Here is a 26,453-nt window from a genome sequence, read left to right on the forward strand (position 1 = left end):
TCTGGAAGCTATAAAAGTCAGGCAAAATTACATGCCAGATCACCCTTGCACTCAAGGAGGCTGTTTCTGAATGTCATTACAGGCACGTCCCTACATCTGAGACACAGGGCCAGATTCTGACCATAGTGATGGCTGGAAAATGAATTGAAAATGCCCCACTTGGACCTCTACTTGTGTTTATTGCGTGAATCCAAGCAAAATCCAACAGGGATCAATAAGCCCACAACAAGGCTGCAGAGAAATGGGGCTTCAAGCCTGTGTATCACTGGCTAATCCATGGGTGTCCAGCCTTCTGACTTGCCTGGGCCTCATTGAGTGAAGAAGAATTGTCTTTGGCCACATATAAAATGTGTGATATAGTTAATATATATAAGTAACAAAATTTTATTTTTATTTTTTCTTAAAATCTATAGTAAGAGGAAAACTACACCATAAAACTAGTGGGATAGTTGACTTTTTTTTTGGTGAAGCCAGTGCATCAATCTTATTCAGTGTAAGTGGTTGAAAATTCTTAATGTGTTGATAACACATTGATGCTCATCCATGTTTTTGATCAAATTTTACTCTTCCAATATTTTATCCTTGAAAATAATTGTTCACAAATGTACACATTGCCAGATAGCGATGACATAAATAAACTGGGATTGTGAAGTGAGGGGTATTTTCCTATGGTAAGACAGGACTTATAAAAGTCCAGTAAAGAGGCATCATCAATTTTTGGGTTGAATACCTGACTGAAAATTTTTACATTTCCATTGAAAATTTACACAGTTCTTTTGAAAATTTACAGGTAATGTATTTATGTCAGCTGAAAATAGTTACAAATATACAAAAAAAAAAAAAAGCAATCTTTCAGCAATCTTGAAACCCGTTCTCAAATTCCTTTATCAAAAGAGAAGCAAGGCTGCGCGTTTTTCACTGTTCACAGGATTTTCTTTAGCCAGTGTAACAAAATGCGAGAAATGAGATATGACAGTCATTTGTCATATCTCGAGTTAGGACTGTACTGCACCCTCCTTGTTCCCCGGTTTTGGTCCAGATAGCGCACACTGCACAGCGCTGTTTGGTTGTTGTGGGAGATGGGTGCATGCTTGGGGCTGAGCCAGGCTGCTCATTGGGGAAGAGCTGCTGCCCTTACAGCACAGGGCAGGGGGCAGCCATAGGATGAGCTGGGCTGGGCCACACATAGCTTATGGGCCCCAGATTGGACATGCCTGGGCTAACCCCATGCGCATCGTGTGTGCATGACTTGAACCAGCACTTCCCAGTCCTCTGTGTTCTGCAGCGAGATGCCCACAAGGATTTGTGTCAACCCGGGAGAGCTGGCTTTGTGTATAAGTCATCTCATACAGAGCACAGTGCGCACCATGTAATACAAAATAGATTTGTCTGTAAACAATGCTGACCTTTACTGCCATGGTACGGTCTGCTTGAAAAGAACACCCCGAGGAGACGTATTCCGCTGAGAAGCCAACACTCTGATCTCTGTAATTTGTGTGTGGTATTTCTGACTTGGGAAAGGCTAAGCCATTTCTTTACTGTCAATTCCCACCAGACACATTAACACCTTCCTGCCCAGCTCTCTGGTAGTGTTGTGTAAGCCAAATTATTTCAGTAGGGACAGATGTGTAGGGCACCGTTCTCCCACAGACAGCTCGAGTATTTTTGCTGTTTCCTGTGGTCTGACTCAATGAGGTTACTCTAACACAAATAACCCGTCTACTGTGAGAAGTAAGGTGCAAGCCATAACTGATGTGATGTACACTGTGGTATGGACAATATTACAAATCCATTTGTTTGTCATGAGATTGCTAGTGTCTCTGCTGCACCTCTTAGCCCCAGAGGAGCATCCTTTAAATATCATGGTTCATAGCTGATCCTCACCATAGTGCCTTGGCACTATGTTTGCAATACAGTGCAAACAATGCACAAAAAAAAATCTGTTTTGTCTGCTTTTGAGGAGGTAACAATGTTTTCGGTGTGGAAAGCTTTCATGAAGAAAGAAGTGTCACAGCAAATCTGATCGTGAAATCATCACAGAATATCCTGAGCTGGAAGGGACTCACAAGGATCGTTGAGTCCAGCTCCTGGATCCGCACAGGATGACCCAAAATTTGTAGAAATCATTTGGATTGTGGTAATACTTCAGGTCTAAAGTCTTATAGTAGTGATTCCTATAGGAAAACAGAACACGACTCCTCCAAGATAGCACCGAAACGCTTACTGTCCTGCTCTCCTTCAGGAAGATCACCTAGAGTGTTGGCTCCACTTCTGAGATGTCTTCCCTCATTTCTCCTTGGGTGTGTTAAACATGTAATGTCTGACAGCTATTGCTGAGGTAACTGTGTCTGGTAGAAGCGTGGCTGCTCCCTGGGACAGTATAAGCTTAATCTACTGTGAGAGCTGTTTAGAATAGTACCAGGAGCTGTTCTTGTAGACAGAACTGGGCACTGGCACAGGCTGAAATACTGTGCTGTGTTGCAGCACATGGATGTTTGATTGACCCATAGGGAGAATGAAACTCGGCAACCAGCCCAGTTTCTTTGCCAACTCTTAGGTCAGAGGCAGGCAAGGTAAATATGCCAGCTGGGAGTCAAGGCAGTGATCAAGCCCTTTTGTTCCCCTTCTTGGAAATGGAAACGGTCCCACCTTCCTCAAGATATTGTTGCCGTAGGATGTCTGTCCTCAAATGGTTAAGTGCTGAAGCTTGTCTGAGATATCTCCCTCTTCTGGGGCACGTGTTAAGCACTAAATGATGCATGAGCCCTGTTGGAGGGAAGTGTTACATTCTGTACACAGACTATTTATTTTTCACTGATGATCTTATTCTGAAGCCAGGTGTGGTTCTAGGCAAACTTGACAAAGTAAGCAGGCCCTGAAGCAAGGCAGTCATTTGCTTTCCTCTAAACAAACGCATCCCCTAATTACTGTTTTAAAGATGATCTAACATAGTAAGAAGTTAAGAAGTAATAGCAAAAAATTCTCTAGGGTGGGACACGTCAAACTTGCACAGGAGTGAAAGAGGTTGTCTTGAAGTTGTAACAACTTGTCTTCATATTTGGCATGCTGCTTTGCCTGACCCAAATTTAAGAAAATCGTGGGTGATATTTCTTAGCAAAGATAGCTATCTTAAGGATCAGTGTCTGTCCCAACTGCAAAAAAACATCTTTTTCTCATTAGTTTATTTTATGATTTTTCTTTCATTATTTCTCTTTTTCCACATATATCTTAATAGGTGAGCACTTGTAAGTTCAGCTGGTGACTAAACTGGGCTCTCCTGTGGTACAGACAGACATTGTTACAGACAGAAGAGCCCATCTCTGAGGTTGCAATAGAGTCTTAACAACCGCAAATAGAGAAAAGAGGGAGATCCAGAACAAGCAGTTATCAAAGAGTTACACTTTGAAGAATATGCAAGCATGACAAGCCAAAGTCTCACACTAATTAAGACTGCAGTCAACTTTCATTAAGATGCCCAACTTTTGATCCTCTCTTCTCCCTCTGGTCATGACTTGCAAAGCTTAATTGACCTCAAAGATGACATATTTATTTTGGAATAGGTTACTTTGATTTCTATGTAGTGAAAAGGAAATGAATCCAATTCCATTTTAATGATAGACCATGAGACAAGTTGGCATTTGTTGAACGCTTCAACAAGATCTTTTGAAGTTTTCATCCCTTACCTTTACAGTCCCACCAGCAGTGATGCTGGGTGAGTTATGGTCTTTGGGCAACATCATTCTCTGCTCTCCTTTATACAGGATAGTAATAACTGCAGCTTCAATTTGAGTTTATTTTTATTTCATGCGTTAACTGGCAAAGTTAGATCTTCCATGCAGCATGTTGGAAATGGCAGGTATATAATTACTCTATTTTAAGTCTCTCTAAGGATTCCCCAAATGCTCTTTATGTTATCAGTTCTTTTAAAACAATCTAAAGTTATTAAATCAAAAATCAGTTATGTTAGTCAAAGAGATTCCTTATCTCCCGGTTATTTAGCTTGAGGTTGTTTCCCTCTTATTTGTACAAAGCTTTTCTGTCATTTCTGTTACACATATTGCATAATTAAAAATACTCTTCCTCACAGACTGAGAGGCAAACAGTGTATCTGAAAAAAGCAATCCATCAGAAAACACCCCAGCACACAGGAACACTGCAGTCCATTATTATTTAAAGATTTGGTTAATCTGATTGTTCCACACTCAGCAAAACACATGTGATATTACCACTGACAGCAGCTGCATGTTTAATCCAAGTGTTCTGTAATAGGACACATGTAGCAACACTTAAGATAATACCCAGACAATCGGTAAAGAGCACAGGGATATCAAGAACAGAGAAGGAGAAAAATGGCATTCTTAACTGCATGACACTATCTGGATCAGCACAGCTCACCACCAAAAGCCTGCTTAAATTTAAATTTCAGGAAACAAACACTTGTTTAAACAATTTCCTTCCATTAGGATTCAGTCAGAGGCTCCTTCGTTCAGACTCTTCCAAGGTGGTTATTTATTCTTCATCCAAAAATATTTTAGTTTCATCAGGGGGAGCTGTAGCATGCTCCAGCTAGCAATAACTTGAATTTGCACAGTAAAATATTGCAGTCTGTCTTGGCAGTAAATAGTGACTTTAACAAATGTGCATTCCCTTTTCTTAGCGTGATTGCTTGTGAAACATCAAGAATTGCATGCAGGCTGAGGGATGTAGCCATTGTTTTTGTGAATGTCATGCACAGCTGAGTTTACATATTTGATATGGTCCTGTTTGACTCCAAGGAGATAAATGAAATTAAGTTCTCAGAAAGGAAGTAATTAGGCCATGGAACAATGGCAGAGATAAGGCCTTATGGGAGAAAATGTCCTAGAATAAACAGGGAGTAGAGGGAGCTCTTAGTGGAGAAATACAGGTTTCCTTAGTTCCAAATAGATTAGCAATGCTCAAAACTGAAATGGGAACCGCAGAAGCTGCTACCAAAAGATCTAAGACTCTGGCTTTGGGAAGTGGGGGAACAGATTTCTGGTGGAATCGTATTGACAAGAAATCTCCATCAAGACTGCAAGGTGGTTTAGATCCAGGCTTCAGCCTTTTTTTCCTGTGTTCTACAGACCTTCTGGGGAATAAATAGTGAGTTGGCTTAAAAAGAAAAGGGTCTGAGAGGTGCCAAAAGTAGATGGACCATTTGTCTGACGGTGAGTGGAAAACAAGGAGTCTGCCATTGGCAATGCTGATCAGGAGGGTTTGGCCAATGGCGTTCAGCTCAGGGAGAGGTAGAAGAAATGCTTGGCAAAGTGTGCTGGCTGTTGACGTGCATTAATTTCTTCTAAATCTGGGCAGGTTCCCAGCCCTGAAATCTGTCTTTGAAGTGAATGAGGCAACAGATTTTTATTATTATACCTGACCTTTAGTTAAACAAAAAATAAATGCTACCACTAGGAAATGCTGGCTAACATTCCCTTCAAGTTATCTAATAACTTGTTTATTTGGAGAATTAGGTTCTAAATCTCTTCCTTCTAACATTTGTTTTGTGTTGGTTTAATTTCTTTGACTTCAACAAGGTTGTTTCTGAATTAAAATCTGAACTGGATGTAATCAGGTATTAGCATGAGTAGCTTGCAAACAGTACTGGTGGGACGTGGAAGGGCTTTTTTTATGGATCAGCCAGAGTCTGTAGAAACTCACAGTCATGTGAGACAATGGCCTGTTCTCAGTTCAAATGCCAGAGAGTAGTTGTTTCATCTTATCGGGTTCTCATGAGCCTGGCATGGATATTGCTTGGTTTTCTCATTGGATGAGGGATGACAGTGGGGCTGATGCTAAGCATGGGAGGAATCTTCTTTATCACAAAGACCATTTAATCATACTAAATACTTAAGGTTAGTTAAGTTTCAAATATGTCTTAGTCCTAAATTAACTGATTTTTAAAAATGCTTAGTACTCCCCATTTCAGGAGCGATCAGCTGGAAATCCTGGGTCTCTGCATCTGAAATCCTTACATATTTAACTAAAAAAATCAGACTGCAGGTGAGATTTCTCAGTATAGCTGGGAGCAGATGGTCATGCCAGGGGACAGGGAGGCAGGAGCCTTACGTAAGTTCTGGATCATGATATGAAACTTAGTAGAGAACATGGATTCTTGATTTCAGCTATTGGTCTTGATCCTGGCTATGATACTTCATCCTCAAACAGACCCATCAGCCTGTTTATAACAGTACGAAAAGTTAATCCTGTTTGAAATGGAGGATTAATGTTGCCGAGGGGCTAGAGAGTGCAGAGAGGGCGCACACACATTTGTCTTTTCTCTTGCTTTATGCTGCAAACCATCACCACAGCATCTGGGTAATGCACCAGGTAGATTAGAAATTGCTAGGTCTTTGCTAAACTTAATGGAGGTGTTACTCACCTTGCTTTTGTCCTTATAAAATGCAGTTCATAAACATACTTGCTTAATGTTGTGTAGTTAATTTTACATTTCTATGTTTAAAGTTTCTAAGATTTTTTTTTGTGGTGCAACAAGAAAGTGGACAGACATTTTAGTTTGGGAAGGAGTTAGAAGTATTTGCCAGTGTTTGTTTGTGTTCTGGCTTTCTCTAACCACCTTTAGAAATGTTTTTCCTAGCTAATGTCCCCAGCAGCATACACATATACAAGCAAACCCTTGAACTAGGCAGCATCTGACGCAGTGAGTGGCTTCATCCTCCCTTCATCCAGGGAGGCAGCTGGCTGAAATATTTTCAGAAGGCAAACTCCTTCCTTGGGGTTTCAGCAACGGAGAGGAAGCTTTCTGTAGGAGCAATGCTCACAGCCTGCTGAGTAAGCACATCCTCAGCCTGCTCTGTGCATGCTGCATTCCCAGCTGGCATATCCTCTCAAAGGGTTCTAAGAGAGAAATCTCAGCTCATTTCCAGGCCTGTAGTTCCCTCCCTTGGTGAATTTTTCCACTTTCCAGGGTCATTTCTACTTCAATCAACTGGAAATTGAGTTCCTTTGGACTATTAGACATCTTTGTTTTTCCTCCCAAGTGGTTTGCTATTCTAGAGAAGAAGAAATAGAGGTTGTTTATCTGCAGAGATCTTTGGCCAAGTCCCACCTGCAAAATGTAGCATTGTTATTTGGAAGAAGGAAATAACTGAGAGCCAGAGTGTGACACAGATTGCTTTAGTGTGGCCGAAAGCCTGTGGAAATGATCCACAGAGCTGAAAGCCTCAGAGCAACCTTCCAGAAAGTTAAAATGCTGGGTGGAGATTTTCCCAGAATTAAACAGAGGTGATGCCTGAGTTTCTGTCAGGTTGCTGATAGCTAGAAGCTGTTCAAATGTGGAACAGAAATTGTTCATGCTGCAGGGGAACGTGGCATGAGAGACTGATGTAGGCAGATGACAGAGCACAAGGAATCAGGAGATGTGCTGGAAGCTCTCCCTTTAAACAGAGGCTTTTAGGAGCCTTCAGTGATGGTCACTCTGAATGTAAGGAGCTGCTACAAAATGTGTGGGCAACTAGTGAGCAGAATCATGGAATCATTAAGGCTGGAAAGATCACTAGAATCATTTAGCCCATGCATCAACCCACCCCCACCATGCCCACTAACCACGTCCCTCAGTGCCACATCTGCACATTTCTTGAACACCTCCAGGGATGGTGACGCCACCACCTCCCTGGGCAGCCCGTGCCAGTGCCTCACCACTCTTTTGGAGAAGAAATTGTTCCTAATATCCAACCTGAACCTCGACTTAGGGCAATTTCCTTTCGACTTATCACTGTTACCTGGGAGAAGAAGCCGACCCCCACCTCACCACAACCTCTTTTGAGGCAGCTGTAGAGAGTCATAATTCCTCCTCTTCTCCAGAATGAACAGTCCCAGTTCCCTCAGCCACACCCCATAAGGCTTGTGCTCCAGGTCCTTCGCAGCTTTCATACTCTTCTTTGGACAGGCAGCATAAAGGTATTTCTTCGAAAGTCTTGTTCTTTTCTTGATGGGTACCACCTCCTTGTTGGAGGTGAGGAATGAGCATTCAGAGTGTTAGACAGGGATAGGGTAGCAAGGTCATTGAAAATGGAGATAAGTGTGTTATGTTGTGGGGAATAGGTAGTCATAGTGCCAACAGGTATTGTGCAATCAGAAACACAGACTGGGAGATGTGCTTTGCTGCAATATTTTTGCATGAAGCTGACCAAAGAGAAGACTGCAGTAACTGAAATATGCACGTCTGTGACTCCTCCCTTCCTTTGCTCTTAGCACATATCCCCGCTGGTTTCTCTCAGGTAAAACAAATGGAAGCACAAGCCCTTGGAAGCCTTGTCGTTACACAGCACAGTCAGCAAAAAGCTCAGCCACAGGCACTCCACAAAGTGCCACAGAGCAGGAGAGAGCTTCCCACCTTCAGGCAAACTTTTGACAAAGAGTAAATTGATGGGGAGGAGGCAGCTGAAACCAGAGGAGAACATAAGAGCTGAAAACAAACCCCCAAATGCAAACACAGTGGAAAGCACTAAGTAATAATTAGGCTAGTGCAAGATTAATTCTGTAATGTTTTAACAGTTCATGCTGAGAGATTAAGTACTGTGAGATTTGACAACTCTGATTATCTACTCAGAAGTATATTTATGCCTGTCAGAACTAAAATGACATTTTAGATGTAGATCTTCACCTTCCCCATTTACATCTGGTAAGGAATTTGTAGACTATAAATGAACAGTCTGTATTAATCCAAACGATATCAGCAAGTGTGTGTGAATTAAGCAGGTGACTGATACAGTATTAATTGCTCAGCAGAGTTTGTATGTGGAATTATGACTGTGTGACTTAACCAGCCCAGGGGTGAATGAGGACATGAGGTTTGGGCAACCTGACATCAAACTTTTGATATGTGCAAGAGTGCGTCCTTGGGATAAGAACTGGCATTCTTCTCCCCATCCCTTCTGACTGGTCTCACGTGGTAATGTCAGAAAGATACATGAGGTGACACGTAAACATTCCTTGGTGTCCAGTATCGCAGCAGGTTTCCAGCTGGTTTCTTGACTACTGATCGTGCCTCTCCGCATGCCTGCTAGTTGGCGTGAAGTGACACATTTAAGCCCAAAGAGAACATATTCTGGAAATGTGGATATATGATCCTTTTTTCCTAACTATTTCCAAAGCATTTTTATAGTGTTTACCAGTGCCAGTATGAAGCCCAAGCACATTTCCATGCCAACTCCATCTCCCTTTGAAATGCTCCTAACTTCTTGAACAGGTTCCATTGGCTTTGCAAGTTTTTATTTTTGGTCCTAGCTTTAAGGTGGATTTTTTTGAAGTGTGAGAACAGTGTTTCCAGCCACACTTCAGAGCTGTGTGAGTGGGGAGAAATGTACTTTTTTCCATATTCTAGGTCATGATTTCATAACATAGAATGGACGAAGTTAGGGGGTTAATGGAAACTCAGAGCTGCAAACATCAACACAGCAGGTAGCTTCCTCCCTCTTACAGTCCTATTGAGAACACACAAATGTCCTCCTGACTGGAGGAAATAATTATTTGCATCAAACAGGTTGTTTTTTTAGAATCCCATCAGAGCACAGAATAATGTGGTAATGCAGTAATAATACAACTGAAGTCTGAGTAGGTGGATATAGTAATAAAACAAGATAAAAAGATTAGGATGGGATGTCTTAATAGAAATGTGTCAGGATTTACAATAAAGTCTGATATTCAACTAATTCAAAGTTAAGCTGGAAAAAGCATTTCACAGGAGAGTGTGAAACATGAGCAGATACATAACTGACACAGACTTGTGCAATTCTGGGTTTTAAGCTTCATCACAAGTTAGGAATTGTATAAGGGCTTCTGCACATGTGTTAGTATTGCATCTGGAATTGAGACGTTCTGGAAATTTAATGGCAAATCCAGCTCTTGAGAGATCACCCAATCACAGATGATAAGACCCGTGAGAATGTGTACATTGATTTAGAAATGAACATCTAACCTCTGCAGTTTGTGGTGCTAATCACATCACCAGTTATTTTCCCTGCTGTTTTGTTACTTACAGTGCCTAGCATCTATGAAGCACTAATGTGTTTGCAATTTGTAACAAAGCATTACGTTTATTGGAGCTACATAAAGCTGAGGCAATGATAAAACAGAGGTCACTTCTATGACTGTTTTGTGAAGTGCCAGAAACTAATGCATTGCCCCAGTCAAGCATACAGTGAGCAGGAGTGGGTGCTAGAAAATCACACCCTTTGCTTTATAACTACTTTTCTCTTGTGAGACAAGACAAGCAAAGACTGAACTGGGAAACGCCTTCTTCCCAAACACAGCCTCTGCCCAGCATCTAGTTGTACCCTTTATAAAGCAAGATTTGTTGTTTTGGGAGTCCTCTTATGCCACCTTGACAAGCTCTGTTGGCAGACACACTTTAAAAAGAACACAATTTCAATGTATTAACTTGGTATTTTTTGTGGTGTACCACAACCACACAGAGGAAAGGGTGATGCTTCCAGAATGCCCCACCTCCATCAGCTCCAAGATTGCATTTAGTACCATTTATTTTAGACTTCATCTAATAGCTACCTTTCATTCTAAATACCTTGAATTAATTAGATGTATTGCTTAGGAAAAAAATGAGTCACTGCGTATGACTTGTACATATGACTTGGCTGCATGAAATATTAGAAATCTATAGTACTGCAGTTAGTAAGTCAGCTGGAAAACATTCTTCTAAATGCCATGGAACAGCCCACTTTTTCATACTGATTTCTTCTGAGTTGAGTGAATAAAAACAAGGAATTGGCAATGATTAATCTATTGTCATTATCCTTTGAAATATATTTATGAGTTCTTATTTTCAAATCATGTTCATTCCCCTTTCTGCTTCCTCATGGCATACGAAGAATCAATGGGCAGTGATAAAACCTAGAATAACAGAAAAGCAATTCACATGTCATTGCAATATTTTTGCTTAGATCTGCTTTTCCTACAGTTTGACTTGTTTTACAGGAGGTATTTGTTGTCTTTTAACGTTAATTATTGGTTATTATTTTAGCATTCTGCTTTTTGCTCTCTGAAGCAGTGGCACTGTTAACCTCCATGGTCTAAGAATAATTCTGCAGTGACATCTTAGAAAAGCAAACATCAGTTCCATGTGCAGTGATTATTAGGGTTCAAAACTATGAAAATTCTGGTTTCCAGCTCGTTACCTATACCACCTTCAGCACTCATGTGGAGATACATTTTAAAGATATTTAGCTATCTGAAGATACTCATGAGGTAGCTTGGCAGTGCCTTGATGCTTAGTTACTGTAGGAAGTTACTTGCATCATAAGGTGCCTAATAATCTTTAAAAATCTAGTCCTTTACTAAGTGGATGTTTTTGAAAATCATACATCATACATTTTTACAAAATCATACATTTTGCCATGGGCAAAAGAGGTAACTGCAATTTAAAGTGCTTGTTTCTGGGTGTCTGGCTGAAGTATAGACCTGACTCCCAGTTCAGCCTGCTCTGCTACCTCCCAAGGGCACTTTTGGGACATTTGAATCCAGGTTTCTCTCTATTGAAAATAGGAACTTTATACAGAATGTCCCTGTGCACCACAGTGAGACAAGTAGCAAGAAGAAATGAACTTCGACACTATTTAGTTTTTAATTAGATCCCTTTTATCATATCCTTCATAAAACTGGGGAAATTAACTTCTGCAGACCTATTCTCACCTGGTTAAAAAACAATTAGTTTTCATACACAAGCCAGATGCATCTTTATTAGCAATAATTTCTGCTAATTGCATCGTTCTTGCTAAATAACTTCTGCCATTTGGTGCATCAAGTTCAGGTCTACTTTAACTCTTTGGTGATGTTGCCAAGATCTGAATCCAGCCAAGTGGAACTCCCAGTGGTCTTGCCTGATTAAGAATTTCAAGAGAGGCTTTTCAGCTTGGAGAAGACTCTTAAGTACACCTGGTAGCAGCCTTTCAGTATTTAAATGGGGGCTGTAAGGAAGAAGGAGACAGACAATTTAGCAGAATCTGTTGTGATAGTATAAGAGGAAATGGTCTCAAACTAAAGTAGGTGATATTTAGATTGGATGGAAGGATGTTTTTTAGGGTGGTGAGACACTGGCATGGGTTGCCAAAATTGGTGGTGGATGCCCCATCCCTGGAAACATTCAAAGACTGGCTGGACAGGGCTCTGAGCACTCATCTCGCTGTAGGTGTCCCTGTTCATTGCAGGGGAGTTGGAGCAAATGAGCTTTAAGGGTCCCTTTCAACTCTAATTCTGTGATTTGCCCCAGCTGAATTACGCAATGATTAAATTTGCCCACTGGGTTCTCGAAAGCACTCTGGGAGTTTCCTTTCTCTTCCATCCACTTCTTGTCTGACAGCCAAGTGCAGAACAGGCCCAACAGCAGCAGAAGATATATTTTTGCCTCCACTGTTTGGGAAGATTCATTTGAAATGGCAAGCTCAGTTGCAGAGGACTGTATTATCCTCCCTCGTTGTGTGCTGTGCAGAGCAGCGGCTCCAGGACATTGAGTCAAGGGAGATGTAAATCTACCCTTGAGTTTGGCTTTCTCTATGCCGTGATTAAGGACAGTAACTCATAATGAACACAGAGTAGTGTGATGATCCATCCCCCACTGTGCAGAGCTTCTCCACTTACTCTCTTATGGTATAGAGTGTACATGACTCACCCGAGGGCTCTTGGCACTTCCCACAGGCAACTGGGGGAGCAGCCTTCTGTGTAGGAGTGTCCTAATACAGCAGTGATGAAACGTGGAAACCTGCCTAGCCACTTACTTATCCTTCTGTCTTTCTCAATAAATAAAACAAATTGGCTTCCCAGTAGCCAGTGGTGGTGGGGGGGTTCTGGCAGGTTGCTACTGATGGGTTTGCCATGTGATTTGTTTGAGTGTTTGAGTCAGATTTCTGGTGAGATGCCAGCTAAGGATTGCATGGGAGCCTGCAGGAAGCTGTGCTCCAGCATCACGTGCTGTAGGACTTCACCGTTCCATGGGCACGAGGTCCTGGGGACAGCTGGGCATGCAGGGTGCAGGCAGCAAAGCTGGTGCACAGCAGTCCTAATGACACAGATACGTGAGATCAAGACTTGAAAGCAAACATGATAGGAGAAACAGAATGACTATTCTCCCCTTCTGCAGCCGTGGACACTCCTACCGCTTTTAGAGAGCATTTGCTGTTTCTCACTGTAGCAGACAACTGCAGCTAGACAAATCTGTCAGTGCTGGCCTCCAGCATGGCACTCTAAAGGGCTTTAATTATTATTATATGCACACTCAAGCTGACAGGATTCAATAAAGGTTTGTGATTTACCAGGCTGCCCGGCAACAATGCTTGATGGCCCCATTTGCAGAGCTGAGCATGCAAGCAACTCATCACGTTCACAGGGAAGCAAAGCATGTATCTGGATGTATGACGTGGATGTCACTTTTATTTGGTTACCTGTTTGCTTTTCTGCTTTGCTTGTGGAAAAATAATAGTTTTGAGGCATAAATATGACTGTAGGGCACAGCCCTGCTTTGTTCTTGGAGCCAAAGTGTCCTTTTGGCTACATTGTCTTCTGAGTACAAAAGCAACCTTCATCTTTGTGCCAGTCCTTGGCCTTGTCATCAGCAGTAGGAGTCCACCTCACTCACATGCACTATATGCTGTTTTAGGACAGCCCGATAACTAAAGATCCTATGCAATCCACAGCCTGAAGTCCTTTTTCTACTATTTCCCAGATGACAGTTACATTCATAGAATGATAGAATAATTAAAATTAGAAAAGATCATTGAGATCATCTAGTCCTGCTATCAACGCATCCCCACCATACCCGTGTTCCTCAGTGCCACATCTGCCCTTTTCTTGGACACCTCCAGGGATGTGTTTTCCATGTGTTTGCGTAGAATCTCGATACAGGTGTGCAGGTGGTACAGCATTCACCCCTCATTCGTATATATTCAAACCAATAAAAGAAATAATAGCAGACAACAACATCCCCGTGTTCGTGTCGAATAGATATTTCATGGATGGCAGAGCTTTCTGTTCAGAAGTGTAGAATCTGTTGTCAGGTTTCAGGTACAACTGAATGTATGTGTACATACTGCACTCATCCAGGAGTGCAGACAAGAGCCAGGAGGATGCGAAAAGAGCATTATACCTATTATTCAGCACTTCATTTGCTGTAAACTAAATAAGAGCTTTTAATTTTATGAAACAAAGTATTCGGATAGTTGCTGAGCCTGCAGCCAAATCATCCTCTCAAGATTGTCTTTCTTTTAGGGATTTTACAAAATTAGCCTCCTTTCGTTCATCTGTCATTGCATGCAACTCCTTCAGAGCAAACTACCTCAGTCCAGGAGCTGCTCACCCCCTTTATTGGCATATAGCTCTCATGTCTCTTAGGCAAGGGAGTGGCAACCAACTATAATTCCTGGCTGCACATGTAAATCCACACTCCTCCACACTGGAAAAACAGTGCTGCTGCCAATAGCTAGAAGATGGTTTACTGTTTTTGGCTGAGATAAATCCTTGCAGCGACTACTTCTATCTTTTTCACCTTTAATGATTAATTCATCATTAATATTTGTTTTGATGTGTTTCAAATTAAACAATCTGGAGGTTTTTACTCAAGTTTGCAAGCATTTCTGAGTACTGCCAATTGCGATCTGCTTTGAAACCCTTGTTCTGATGGCTTGGTCTGCATCTCATGGCAATCAGTGATATTCTTGGAATCAGGGATAGCCCTGGTATGGAGATTTCTCTCCTGGCTTACAAACAGATGCAGGTCCCACTGTAGGAGTCTGAGCAGTTTTTAAGGTTATTTAGTCCTAGTCTTCCTGGCAGAGCGGAGAGCTATTGTAATAAAGGACCCATGACTTGAATTTTGTTTTCTTTCAAACTGAGCATTCTTCACATGGAAACACTAAAGACAAGTGCTCACTTTGTTACCTAAAGTAAGCAGACAAAAGTATAGTACCTAAGTCTGGTTGTGTCATCTAGGAATCTCTTGCTTTTAGTCTCAAAGTACCTACATTTATTTGGTATGTTTGGGATTGTGATACAGTCATAGAGTCATATAATCATAAAGACTGGAAAAGACTACTAAGATCATCTAGTCCAACCATTAGTGCATCACCACCATGCCCACTAACCACGTCCCTCAGTGCCACATCCACCCTTTTCTTGAACACTTCCAGGGATGGTGACTCTACAGCCTCCCTGGGCAGCCTGTGCCAATGCCTCAACACCCTTCCTGAGAAAAAATTTGTCCTAATATCCAACCTGGATCTCCCTGACACAACTTAAGGCCATTGCCTCTCATCCTATCACTGTTACTCAGGAGAAGAGGGCAACCCCCACCTCACCACAACCTCCTTTCAGGCAGTCGTACAGATCTGTAAGGTCTCCCCTAAGCCTCCTCTTCTCCAGAATGAACAATCCCAGTTCCCTCAGCTGTTCCCCATAATACTTGTGCTCCAGACCCTTCACAGCTTCATTGCTCCAACTCTGAATATACTCCAGGGCCTCAATGCCTTTCTTTTAGTGAGAGGCCCAAAACACAACACTTGAGGTGCAGCCTCACCAGTGCCTGGTACAGGGGGACAATCACCTCCCTGCTCCTGTTATCTGCACTATGTCTGTTACAAGCCAGGATGCCACTGGCCATCTTGGCCACCTGGACACACTGCTGGCTCATTGTCAGCCAGCTGTTCACTAATAATACACATGGAGCCTTTTTAGGATACTACTTCGTTGCCTGAAGAAAACCCATGTGTCTGTGCCAGGGATGTTCAGCCTTCGTCTGAGCTTTGTTATGATCTGGAGATGAGGCAGAACAGGGCATAACCTCAGCCTAAGTCCCAGGGAGGCAGCGAGCCTGTGGGCTCACGCCTCGCATGCTTAATGCACACGGCAGCACAACAGCTGGAGCCAGCTATTGTTTCAGCAACTGTTGGGATTTTGCCCTCAACATGCCTTTTGCATCATGCTTGATGGCTAGAAAGTGTCTCCAAAATGAAAATACATGTGCTGTGGGCCTTGGGAGGTTCATACAACTCTCTCCCCAGAAGATAAACAAGCTATTTTTTGAGCTGAGTAAAGTCCCTTTCCTTCAAGCTGCACTGCAAAGCACCCTGCAGGAAGAAGGATGTCACCGTGAAAAGCATCAGCAGATGCCTTGGGCAGTAAAGAAGCCAGACCATTCTCTGCTCACAGGATCAGGAGAAAGTAGAAGGATTATGGTTAAGGAATGCGACACGAGGCAGGGCACAGATTAGAAGTGATGAGGGACACGTGGGTGGGTTTTGTCACAGTCAGTGCTGCAGCTGCTGAATTACACAACTCAGGTTTCCAGCTGACATTATCACAGTGAAAACACATGAGGTATGTTGTAGCACTTGAGAGGAGAGAAGTGGAGCACTGGGCAAGAAGGGCCTGCTGCGTGCCCACCCTCCCTCCTCTGCTCATTGAGTGATGTCCTCATGCAAGCCCTGTGATAGGCACCTCCATAGGCACCAGAAATACTCAGCACTGTTTACACACACACAGCACTGAGGCTCATTTATTGGCATACAGAAAAATTCAGCCCAAACGGAGGTGTAAAACTGTGAAATAGTTAAACTACTTAAACTAGTCAATTTGAAAAACTAGTTTGAAAATTGTCACCATGCTCTAAGACCAGTAGGAAGGGGCTTTTGGTTGGCATTTGTTTCCTGAATTTTGGCTGCCCGTGCTTCCTCTGAATGCCTGTGCTGCTGGCTGCTTCCTACCAGCACTGGGGCTTTTTATCACAATCTCATCTTCAGTCATGACGGAGGGTAGGTTTATGTACAGATTGATCCCACCATATTGCCTTTGAGTTCCATCTTCCAAGGCATCCAGGATCATTCTCTTTTTGCAGAGTTTCTAAAGCAGGCAGGACTGTATGATAACAGTTCCTGTCTTCAGTTAATCCCACACAAGCACAGACATCTTAAAGATAATAGTGAAAAATATTAATTTCCTCCATGTGTTGTGAGCAGGCTGTGGTTTGGAGACCACAGGTGTCCTCTAAGTTAAATTCTTTGGCCTCCCAGTCAAGGGTTTAGTTAATCTGGCCAGGCATTCAGCATATGGGGATGGAACCATCTGGCTTTGAGCTGGAATTAGCTCTCCTTTGCCTAGTCATTAGATCCAGCAAGGCAAGGTGGGCAATGCTTGTGAGAACAAAAGGTTTTGTTGTGGAGGGAGATCAGAAGAGGTCAAAAATGCCATCTGTCTGTGAGACACAGTGAGCAGAATTCCTATATTTCTGCCCATAACTACAAGCTCTCTTTCACTTTTAATGCAAGAGAATATTCAATACTGAATCCAATAAAACTCCTCCTGGTCTTCGTAATAAGACAATTAAGAATACAGCTTTAAAAAAAAAAAAAAAAAAAAGACACCACACAGTAATCTAGATGCTGTAGGGTCAAAAAGCAGATATTGGGGCCACCTCTCATGGGTGGTTGAAGTCATTGTGTTGTGCTTTCCACAGACTGTTTTCAGACCAAGCAATGGTGCTATAAAAGATTGAGTGGACTGAAATCATCGTGAAGAAAAGTTTGCATCCTGTTTGAGGGAGAAGGGCTGCTATAAAGACACCTTTTATAAGATACCAGAGAATCTGTGGAAGAGAGAGACCTGGTGAATATCAGTTATATGAAAAAGCCTGGACTGGAGCTTACGTTTCTTCTTTTCACACCAGAAAGTCCACGTGGGTGGGAAACCTGGACGATGGGAGGAGTGTCATGCTGAACTCTGCTCATGCGAATATCAGTGCAGCTATATGGGGAACATCCATCTGCAAAATACCCACCTTGGAGTATGTCTGGGGGTTGTGGGATAAGAAAAGGAGGAAACAGAGCTAGAGACTTGACTTCTCCCATCATCCATATCTGTTTAATTGTTAGTAGTCCAAATTGTGAGCGGCCTTGCATGGAGAGGATGATCCACAAGTCATGACTCTCTCTCCCTGAGCAGGAGACTTGATTTCTTGGAGTACTAGACTTACTAAGATTGAAAAAGACCACTAAGATAGTCCAACTATCCACCTACCACCAATATTTCTCACTAAACCATTCCCCTCAGTGTCACATCTACCCTGTTCTTGAACCCCTCCAGCGACAGAGACTCCACACCTGTCTGGGCCGCCTGTGCCAATGCCTCACAACTCTTCCTGAGAAGTTTTTCCTAACATCCAACCTGAACCTCCCTGACACAACTTGAGGTCATTCCCTCTCATCCTATTTAAACGACCCCCTTGGCCCAGTGGTGAACTTGACAGACCTGTAACTCCATGCTGCTGGGAAAACCCACTGCAGGGCACCTGTGGAAATAACTGAGCGTTTATTTGCAAATATGTTTCATTACACAAAGCCATAAATCCTTACAGACTTGGGCGTTTGTTATTTTTGGCTTTTGCAAAATTATTTGTGCTTTCTTGCAGCATTTTATCGCTGACGCGTGCTGTTTGTAGAGGTGCAGCATTAAATGTCATGGCTTGGAACTGTAATGCTCTGAGTCAAAAAGAGTTGTTACGTAGGGAACCTGTCCTACTTAAAAGGCTGTCATGTTTGTCCAGGGTTTATGTACTGTATTCTTCTAGCTGATCTTCATTTTCAGTGTTACATATGATAGATGCTAGTATGAGTGATTCAGCCATAGTTTATAGCGTGCTTTTGCAGTTTGGAGTTTTAGCATGCTGTCCTGCCAGCTCAGCAGCTAACAGGTCCTCTGCTTTCATCCACGCTGCCCCTCTAATTAATGACCCACAGGAATATGCAACCAGTTTACTCTGATCTTCCTGGGCTTTGGGATGATGGGGAGCCAGCAGAGATGTACAGGAAGCTCAGTCACAAAAGGATTCAGCTTTCCCTATTGTACATCAGTGTCCATATTTTAATCCTTTGATTCTTCATAGCAATCTTCAGTCCAAACTCATATATTTTATTAATTTATTTACTGGTGAATATCAAAGTGATCTTTACCCAATGGGACTAGTTCTAACCCTGTGGGACTTCTGCCCTTCTAGTGGCAGTGAGCAGAAAGTGTTGGCTGTGCTGCCAAGTCCTAAGGGTGGTTTTTGACACCAATGGAGCTCCACGCCATAAACTCATCACTACTCCATCGCCACAGAACACCCAGTTTAGTGTGGTCATGGGAAACATGGGAATGGTCTTACAGGGCCAAATGCCACTCCTGGTCAAGTCAGATCTTGTTTTGTGGACAGGTTTCTGCTCCTTCACAGAACAACAATTCTGTGTTTTCAGCAGCACTGGATGCTGTAGCAGGCAGGGAACAATGATGAGTCCCCAACCAAGGCTCTTGCACAACAGCTCTACAGCAGACAAAGGCAACCTATCCATGCTTGATGCTATGCAGCAGATCAAACGCTCTCTGCAGGCCCTTGTTTGCACAGCTGCTATGCTAGGAAAAGTCACACACAGTCCTCAGTTGCCTGGCCCAGTTTGCTCCCCAGCGTCTTACCTGGAAACTAGATTATTGGTTTATATATGCTATACTTCATTAGATTGTATTTACACACAACAGCTATTCGATTATTAAATTTTTATCTATACATTAGATTACCAATACATATTTATTATCAGATCTTTATATTCTATCTAATCTATAATTTATAGATCATTAGTTTACGTGTTACATTGCTTGGGTACAGCAGTGTCTCTGTTCCTCTGTGTTGCTGACACCTCTGTAGAAGCTTTTGAGACACTGGAAAGGCCAGAGGAGAAATTCTATAATTTCACTTGGTTACATCTGCATTTTACTTGTGGCATGCATTTGTTTGCACAGCTTTTAAACAAGTGATGCTGTGATTTGGATGAATCCATTCATTCTTTTCATAGTTTCTTGCTAGGATTAATACTCTTCGTGTTTTTTTAATACTTAAATTTCCCTGATTCTCACTTCAAGATATATTTTCCTTTACTTTGACCCCTTACCACTCTTTCTGAGAAGAAATTTTTCCTAACATCCGACCTGAACCTCTCCTGGTGCAAATGAACACCATTCTCTCTCTTTCTATCACTGTTACCTGGGAGCAGAGGCTGACACCCACCTCTCTATGACCTCCTTTCAGGCAGTTGCAGAGAGCAATAAGGTCTCCCCTGAGCCTCCTCTTCTCCCAGAACAATCCCAGAAACTAAATGGCGTCAGAGTGTTTCTGACAATGAACTTAGCAACAGTACTGTGAGGTGGCACCTTCCTTCTGTGTCACAAATGGAGAAATGGGGACACGGCGAGGCATAGAAGGTGGAAGCAGCCCTGGGATTTGCCAGCAAGGAGAGACTGAATCTGAGAAAGCATCAAGTGTGATGAAGGGCAGTTTAAAAGGGAGACGTCCTTAGCTGGATGTTTCCTTGTTTTAAGAATTTATGTAAACTGATTTCAAATACTTCAACCAAGCCCAGGTTTTCATGTTTACTTTTGGGACTTCTTTAAAACTGGGAAACAATTCACCAAAGCTGTTGTCAATGCAGTGCCTCTGTCCCTCTAGGAGAGGGGTCTGGAATAATATGGCCCATTGGTTAGGATGCTACCCTAATGTGGTTTTGAGGAATCTGCTTCCTTTTCCCATGGGACTACAGAAAAACAGCTCAGTCCCCTCAATCTCAAAGCGTTATTGAACAGCATTCAGTCAGGAAGCTTTCATTATTTTTCAGTAGATCTCTTGGTGATTGCTCTTCCATGCTTTAAAGCAGGAGAAGGAGCACATGAATTTCTGCAGGTTGAGTACATCTCAGCACAGCTGCTAGCTGCAGTGACCTCTGCTGGGAAGCACACGGCTTTTCGGGTTCACCTGCAGAACCTGCACCTCGATTGAACCCATAGGCTTCCACTCCAGCTATCTCTACTGAGCATTATAATTTTTTCTTTTAATTTTGGATTTGATTTCCCTTTAAATAGCCCACCAGTTGAGATCCACTCTGAGCATGGAAACCTAGAATCATAGAGTATCCCAAGTTATGGAAAGGGACCCATAAGGATAATTGAGTCCAAATCCTGGCTCCCCACAGGAATATCCAAAAAATCAGTTCATGTATATAGGCACCTCTTTTTTTCCTGATAGAAATAATGGTCCCAAAAGCCAAACTGGAAGTAGATGCAAGCCAAACTGGTTAGCAGCATTGGCAGAGATGTTAAGCACTCTGCATTGCGAAGTTGAATGCCCTGCTGATCCTGAGGAGGCTGAGCCAGAGCAGAAGTAAATCATAGAATCAGAGAATGTCTCCTTCTATCACAGCCATCTCCTCCAATGCACCAGCACCTCGGTAGCAGTGGTTTGCAGGTGTCACTTCCCAAGACACATTTTTCCAAATACCTTCATCCCTATGGATTGATTCAGCATCTTCTACCTTCTTTCCCTGTTGGGTTTCACATCCCCTTTCTTGCCCCTTCATCTACTTTCTTTCCACTTCCCCTGTCTTTCACTGAGAAATTCCTAGTGTTCATGTTCAAAGATCAGCATACAAATAAAATTAAAATGACATTCTCAAAATCTAAAAAATAAAAATGCAAAGTATTAATTTGCACACAGTGAAAAATGTAACATAGACTACGTTGCAGGCTTTAAACCTGTATCACTATTTATGTTATTGCTACTTTCTTGATTATGATGGTACCATTTGCACAAATGTGCTTGTGCATAAAGGAGAATGGACATAAATGCTGAATAATTTCCATTAAAAGTGACTATTCGCTTGAAATGCCATTGAAATTCTAGAGTACCTTCAAGTGAAGAGCCTACTCACGTTATCTGTTGCTCTGACCTCCTGTAGTGCATTGCATTTGGGCTCACTTATTGTTCATGTAAAATTTCCTCTGCATGAAGGTCCTTATATGAATGCACCTTTTGATGGCTGATTATGGGTGTAAATTCAGGTCAGTCATAATTTATCTAGTGAACTCAGAGGAAATTGGATTAGTCTCTGTTCCTAGGGGAATGATCCTGCCATGTGCATGGGACCTTCTGCTCTCGTCATCGTCACACAGACATTGGGACACTTGGGAATGCTGAGGATGAGATCTTGACAAATAATTAAGCATCCTAATTAATCTGCTCAAACCTTGAGACTTGTAGAGAGCTCTGCATGTGCTGATAATACACTTTTACTTTCTGAATGTGTCAGTATGTTGTTCGATGAGAAGTCTGTGCATGGCATTTCCCAGCTTCCTCTTGCTCTTAAAACAATTGTCTATAATTGCTGTAATTAATATTCTGCCCCTGGGGTTGTACTGTTGTCTCTTTAGAGTTTGCACAAGTTAAATGTATCTTTTGGAAATTGTTTTTTAAGTAGCAAACCCAGAGAGGCATTGCTCTAAGTAGTTAATTAGATGTGTGTTTATAGAGATGATTTTTGTCTTTAAAGACAGCATTTTGACAAACCTGGTCCTGGAGGCTTGGTGGGAATGATCCATGCCCTCCAGCCACCTGCTGTGCTGTATGAAATCTGGTTTCCTTTCAAAGTGAGGTTTATGTCATTGCACAATCTGCCTGTTCCCATCCCTGGGGAGGAGAAATGTGAGAGCAGGCTCACCCCTTAGGAGACACAGAAAATCCACATGGCAGATCACCAAATGCAGTCACTTTTCAGAAACTCTGTGTTTATGTAACTGTGTTCAGAGTGAGAAGAAAGCAGCACTATGGAGACTGAGACAGTTCTTTGTAGTGATGATTTCAAGGATTTATTAGTCCGTATCATGAGGGCGTAAAGAATTCATGAATATAGTGGGAGCGTTTGGATGGAAAGCATGCAGCACTTAGTAATACTGCAGGGAAATTAGGGCATCCAGACCTGGTGTGACACTGGAGTGGGAAGATTCATGGGGCTGTTGCATGTCTGTTCTATGTGTGCTCCAGCTTCTGTCTGCATGGGGATAAATCCCTCCAACCCACACTCTGCCTCCACCCCCCTGCACCCAGTTTGCCGCTGCTGTGAGACTTCAACCTCCAGGCAACCATCTCCATTCATCTGACCCAGAGGCTCTAAGCTTCTACTGCCCCAAATACTTAACCATTGAGCATTTTCTGGGCTGCAAAGTGCTTGTGACTATTTACTTCAGTCAAGATCGTATTTTGTCATGATGAATAGAAGCACTGACAATTAGTGTCTGACTAAAAATAACTTTCTTTTTTGCAGACACTTTCTAAAAAAAGACTATTTCATCTTTTATTTGTTTTATGTTTTTCCAGGATCAAGCATGAGAATATAGTTGCTCTGGAAGACATCTATGAGAGCCCAAACCATTTATACTTGGTCATGCAATTGTAAGTACTGAACCTAACTAAATTTCTGTGTCAAAATTGCCAACTCTTCTTGTTCTAGTCTTGATTTCTAACTCAAAAGATGGAATAACTGAGAGGTACTTGTCTTGCGCCCAAAATCTTTGGCTGGTGGTTAAAACGAAACTTCAGATGTAGTGGGCTGGATTGTTATGAAATTGGAAGCTGAAGTCTTTTGTCAATGGTCTTCAAAATCAACCAAAGTTAACAGGGGATTTCCTGTTAAGGGGACTAGAAATGACTCTGAATACACAGAATCGCCATCCATGTAGTTCTCCATCACAACTAGTTCTCACATCTCATCAACAGACCTGGTCTGCAGTGAGAGAGAATGGATAGGTGGTGGATTTGCAAGAAAGCATCTTGCTTGTCTCAGAAGCAGGACCATCTCACTGCACCGTTCCTTCACATGTGTCTCCCACCAGAACCACTCTTCTTCCTTTTTCCTACCTGCTCTGAACTTAAGAAGATCAGAATCCCATCAGATATGTGATGTGTTGTAGCTGACCTGGCCCTCTTGCCACATCCACCTGGCAAGGAGGAAGTGATGATCATAGTGCTTTGTTTTTCTTTCTTTTTTTTTTTTCTCTTTTTTCCTCCTTTCTGAAATCAATTAAAAAAAACCATGACATGAAGTTAAAATTTCTTATTGTCTCTGGTCCTTATGAGATTACCTAAAACAGTGCAGACAGATGGGGCAGAGGGATAAAGTGATACTGTGAAAAGACAGATGTGCCATAGGGAGCTTGGAGCATCTGACAGAGGTAGATCTGGGTTTAAATATCTGACAGGAAACCACTGGGGACCGTGCTGGGCCCTGGTCTGTTGGTAATATCCAGGGAAGCAGATGTCATTAGTAGCTGTCCTGCTGGTTGTGTGGGAAGAATAGTGCCTTGTACATTTTTAGTTTGTGTTTGTAGTCCTACATTTCTGCCCAAAATGCTGTAAAATGATTTCACAGGCACCTCAGCATCATACGAATTTCAGCATACCATCTGGATTGTGGGAAGTACCAGTTTCATTACCAGTTGATTTACAAATCCTTATTTTTGTTTAATCTCTGTAGAGAAGAAAAGTCAGTATTGCTCCTGTTTATTGCTACCTAGTTTATTGTGAGGTATCCGTCACTTTTCCAGGTTTCGTGTGTCCATATCATTGCCTTATTTAAAATGTAGGGCTGTAATCATAGGTGAGACTGAATATGTTAGTACAGACAGAATCATAGAATCGTTAGCATTGAAAAATACCACTAAGATCATCTTAGTGATCCAACTGGCAACCTATTGTGGAACGGAGAGGAGAGGAGAGGAGAGGAGAGGAGAGGAGAGGAGAGGAGAGGAGAGGAGAGGAGAGGAGAGTTGGAAGGGACCTTCAAAGATCATCTAGTTCAACTGCTGGACCACTTCAGGGCAGCATTGCTCCATCCCAGGGGCAGCACCCAGCATTTTCCTTTGTTGAAATTCTACTTGCTTGCAATTCAACACTTAACTAGGAAATTATTCTTTTTATCATAGCTGCATTTGTAAACTGAGCCAATTGATTTCCCAAGGATCAAGAACTTAGCTGTTGTAAATGGACCAAAGCCGACAGTGGTGGAATGTCTGGATGAAGGCAGAAGCTGGGACACCATCTGGAATGCTCGGGGCTGTGGGCCTGAGCCTTTCTCAGCCAGAATGAGGAATCCTTCAAAACTATAGGATCATTTTATTTGAATTTGGATACATACTTGAGTGTGATCTAGAAACAGCAGTGCAAACTCCCACTCATGCCGAAAGCCTGCGTGACAAAACTCGTGCATGTCCTGCACTCAGTCAGCCTCAGCAACTGAGTAAAACACATTAGATTATCTTATTAAAGACTGTTCATCTTGTGCTAAGCTGTGGTTTTCAGCTCTCCTCACTGCTGGAAATCAAAATAAGGCTGTGCTGCATTGAAATCTGCACAGGGTGTCTTCTGGGAATTATCTGCTCTTTTGCAAAAGGGTCATGCTATAACAAAGTGAAGAGGACAGCATGCATATCCTCATCACTGTGCACATTGCATCTGTGCTGCCTTTTTGTTCTGAGTTCTCGAGAGTTGAGATTCAAGGCTGCATCTCCACAAAGTTCAGAAGACTTAAAATCAATTCTGCATGCTTGGTTTCTGTCTGGGAGAACGCATGCACAGATAATCTTTTTTCCAGGGTAACACCAACTTATTGATACAGTACCTCTGAAGCATTGCATGGCATGAGGTATCTATTTGTTTAATCTCTTCCCTGTTTAATACTATTAGATTCCTTACGTGCATTTAAAATTTGAGTTTAGTATGAATTTAGAAGTGATTGTGATCAAGCGGGTTCCCAAAAGCCACATTTAGATAAATAGAAAAGAGGGTAACAGTAGCACCCCTCAAAGAGCAGTACTGTGGGCACGGCAGATCTCACATCCAGATGCCCTTCTCCTGACCCATTGCTTTCTAAGTGAGCACTTACTCATGATTGCCATGAGATATTTTTTGTTGCATGGGCAGCATTTTCATCGCCAGCCTTCAAAGCACTCCCTGCAGGTTTGTGGAAAATCCGCATCACAGCCCCTGAGCAGCCCATGCCTCACTGTGGGAGAAAGTTTTTGGAATCACTCCATATCCCTGTTCATGTCCCTGTGTGGTCACCCTTTGGTACATCTGCTATTGAAAGCTACGCTTGTTAACTGGTTATCCTGAAGGATAGATATTGCACCTCATTTACTCTGTCAAAGACATGAGCAGGCACACGTGGCAGCATCTGTACTGGAGCTTGTAGAAAAGGAGGTGAGGAGGTGGCTGGCTGTGTCTACTTGACACTTAATTTATTCCTGCAAGTCCCTCTGGGAGCATTTCCCAGGGTTATGTAGCTGTTGGTGAATGTCCTGTGTGTTTCCTGGTATGTTCTTGTGGAAATCTGATCTCTAGCTTTTGTTTCAGCCTCTTATTTTTATATACAGTGTACGTGAGCCATCATAAAACCGTTCAATCTGTCACAGCCCTGTTACTGCAACGTAGTCCAGAGTTGGAGATATCTGAATCTGACAGCTCAGAGTTTCATGTGCAGTCTCAAAGCATTACCCTATTCCTTAGAAATGTCTGGCCCATGATTTCTTCATTTATTTTCTCAAAGTACAGGATATTCCAACCCAAG

General features: G+C 42.3%; 1 protein-coding gene across 1 annotated transcript in view; it reads left to right on the forward strand.

The window, feature by feature from the left end:
• CAMK1D (calcium/calmodulin dependent protein kinase ID) overlaps window positions 1-26,453 on the forward strand; it is a 219,319-nt gene that overhangs the window by 109,240 nt on the left and 83,626 nt on the right. Inside the window, exon 3 of the mRNA XM_042815362.1 lies at window positions 23,207-23,281. Within this exon, the coding sequence (XP_042671296.1) occupies window positions 23,207-23,281 (75 nt within the window). The remainder of the gene's footprint in view (window positions 1-23,206; window positions 23,282-26,453) is intronic.

This window comes from Centrocercus urophasianus, unplaced genomic scaffold (assembly GCF_019232065.1).
Source record: "Centrocercus urophasianus isolate 14NV4802_14NV808 unplaced genomic scaffold, USGS_Curo_1.0 seq_15, whole genome shotgun sequence".
NCBI classification, from domain to species: Eukaryota; Metazoa; Chordata; class Aves; order Galliformes; family Phasianidae; genus Centrocercus; species Centrocercus urophasianus.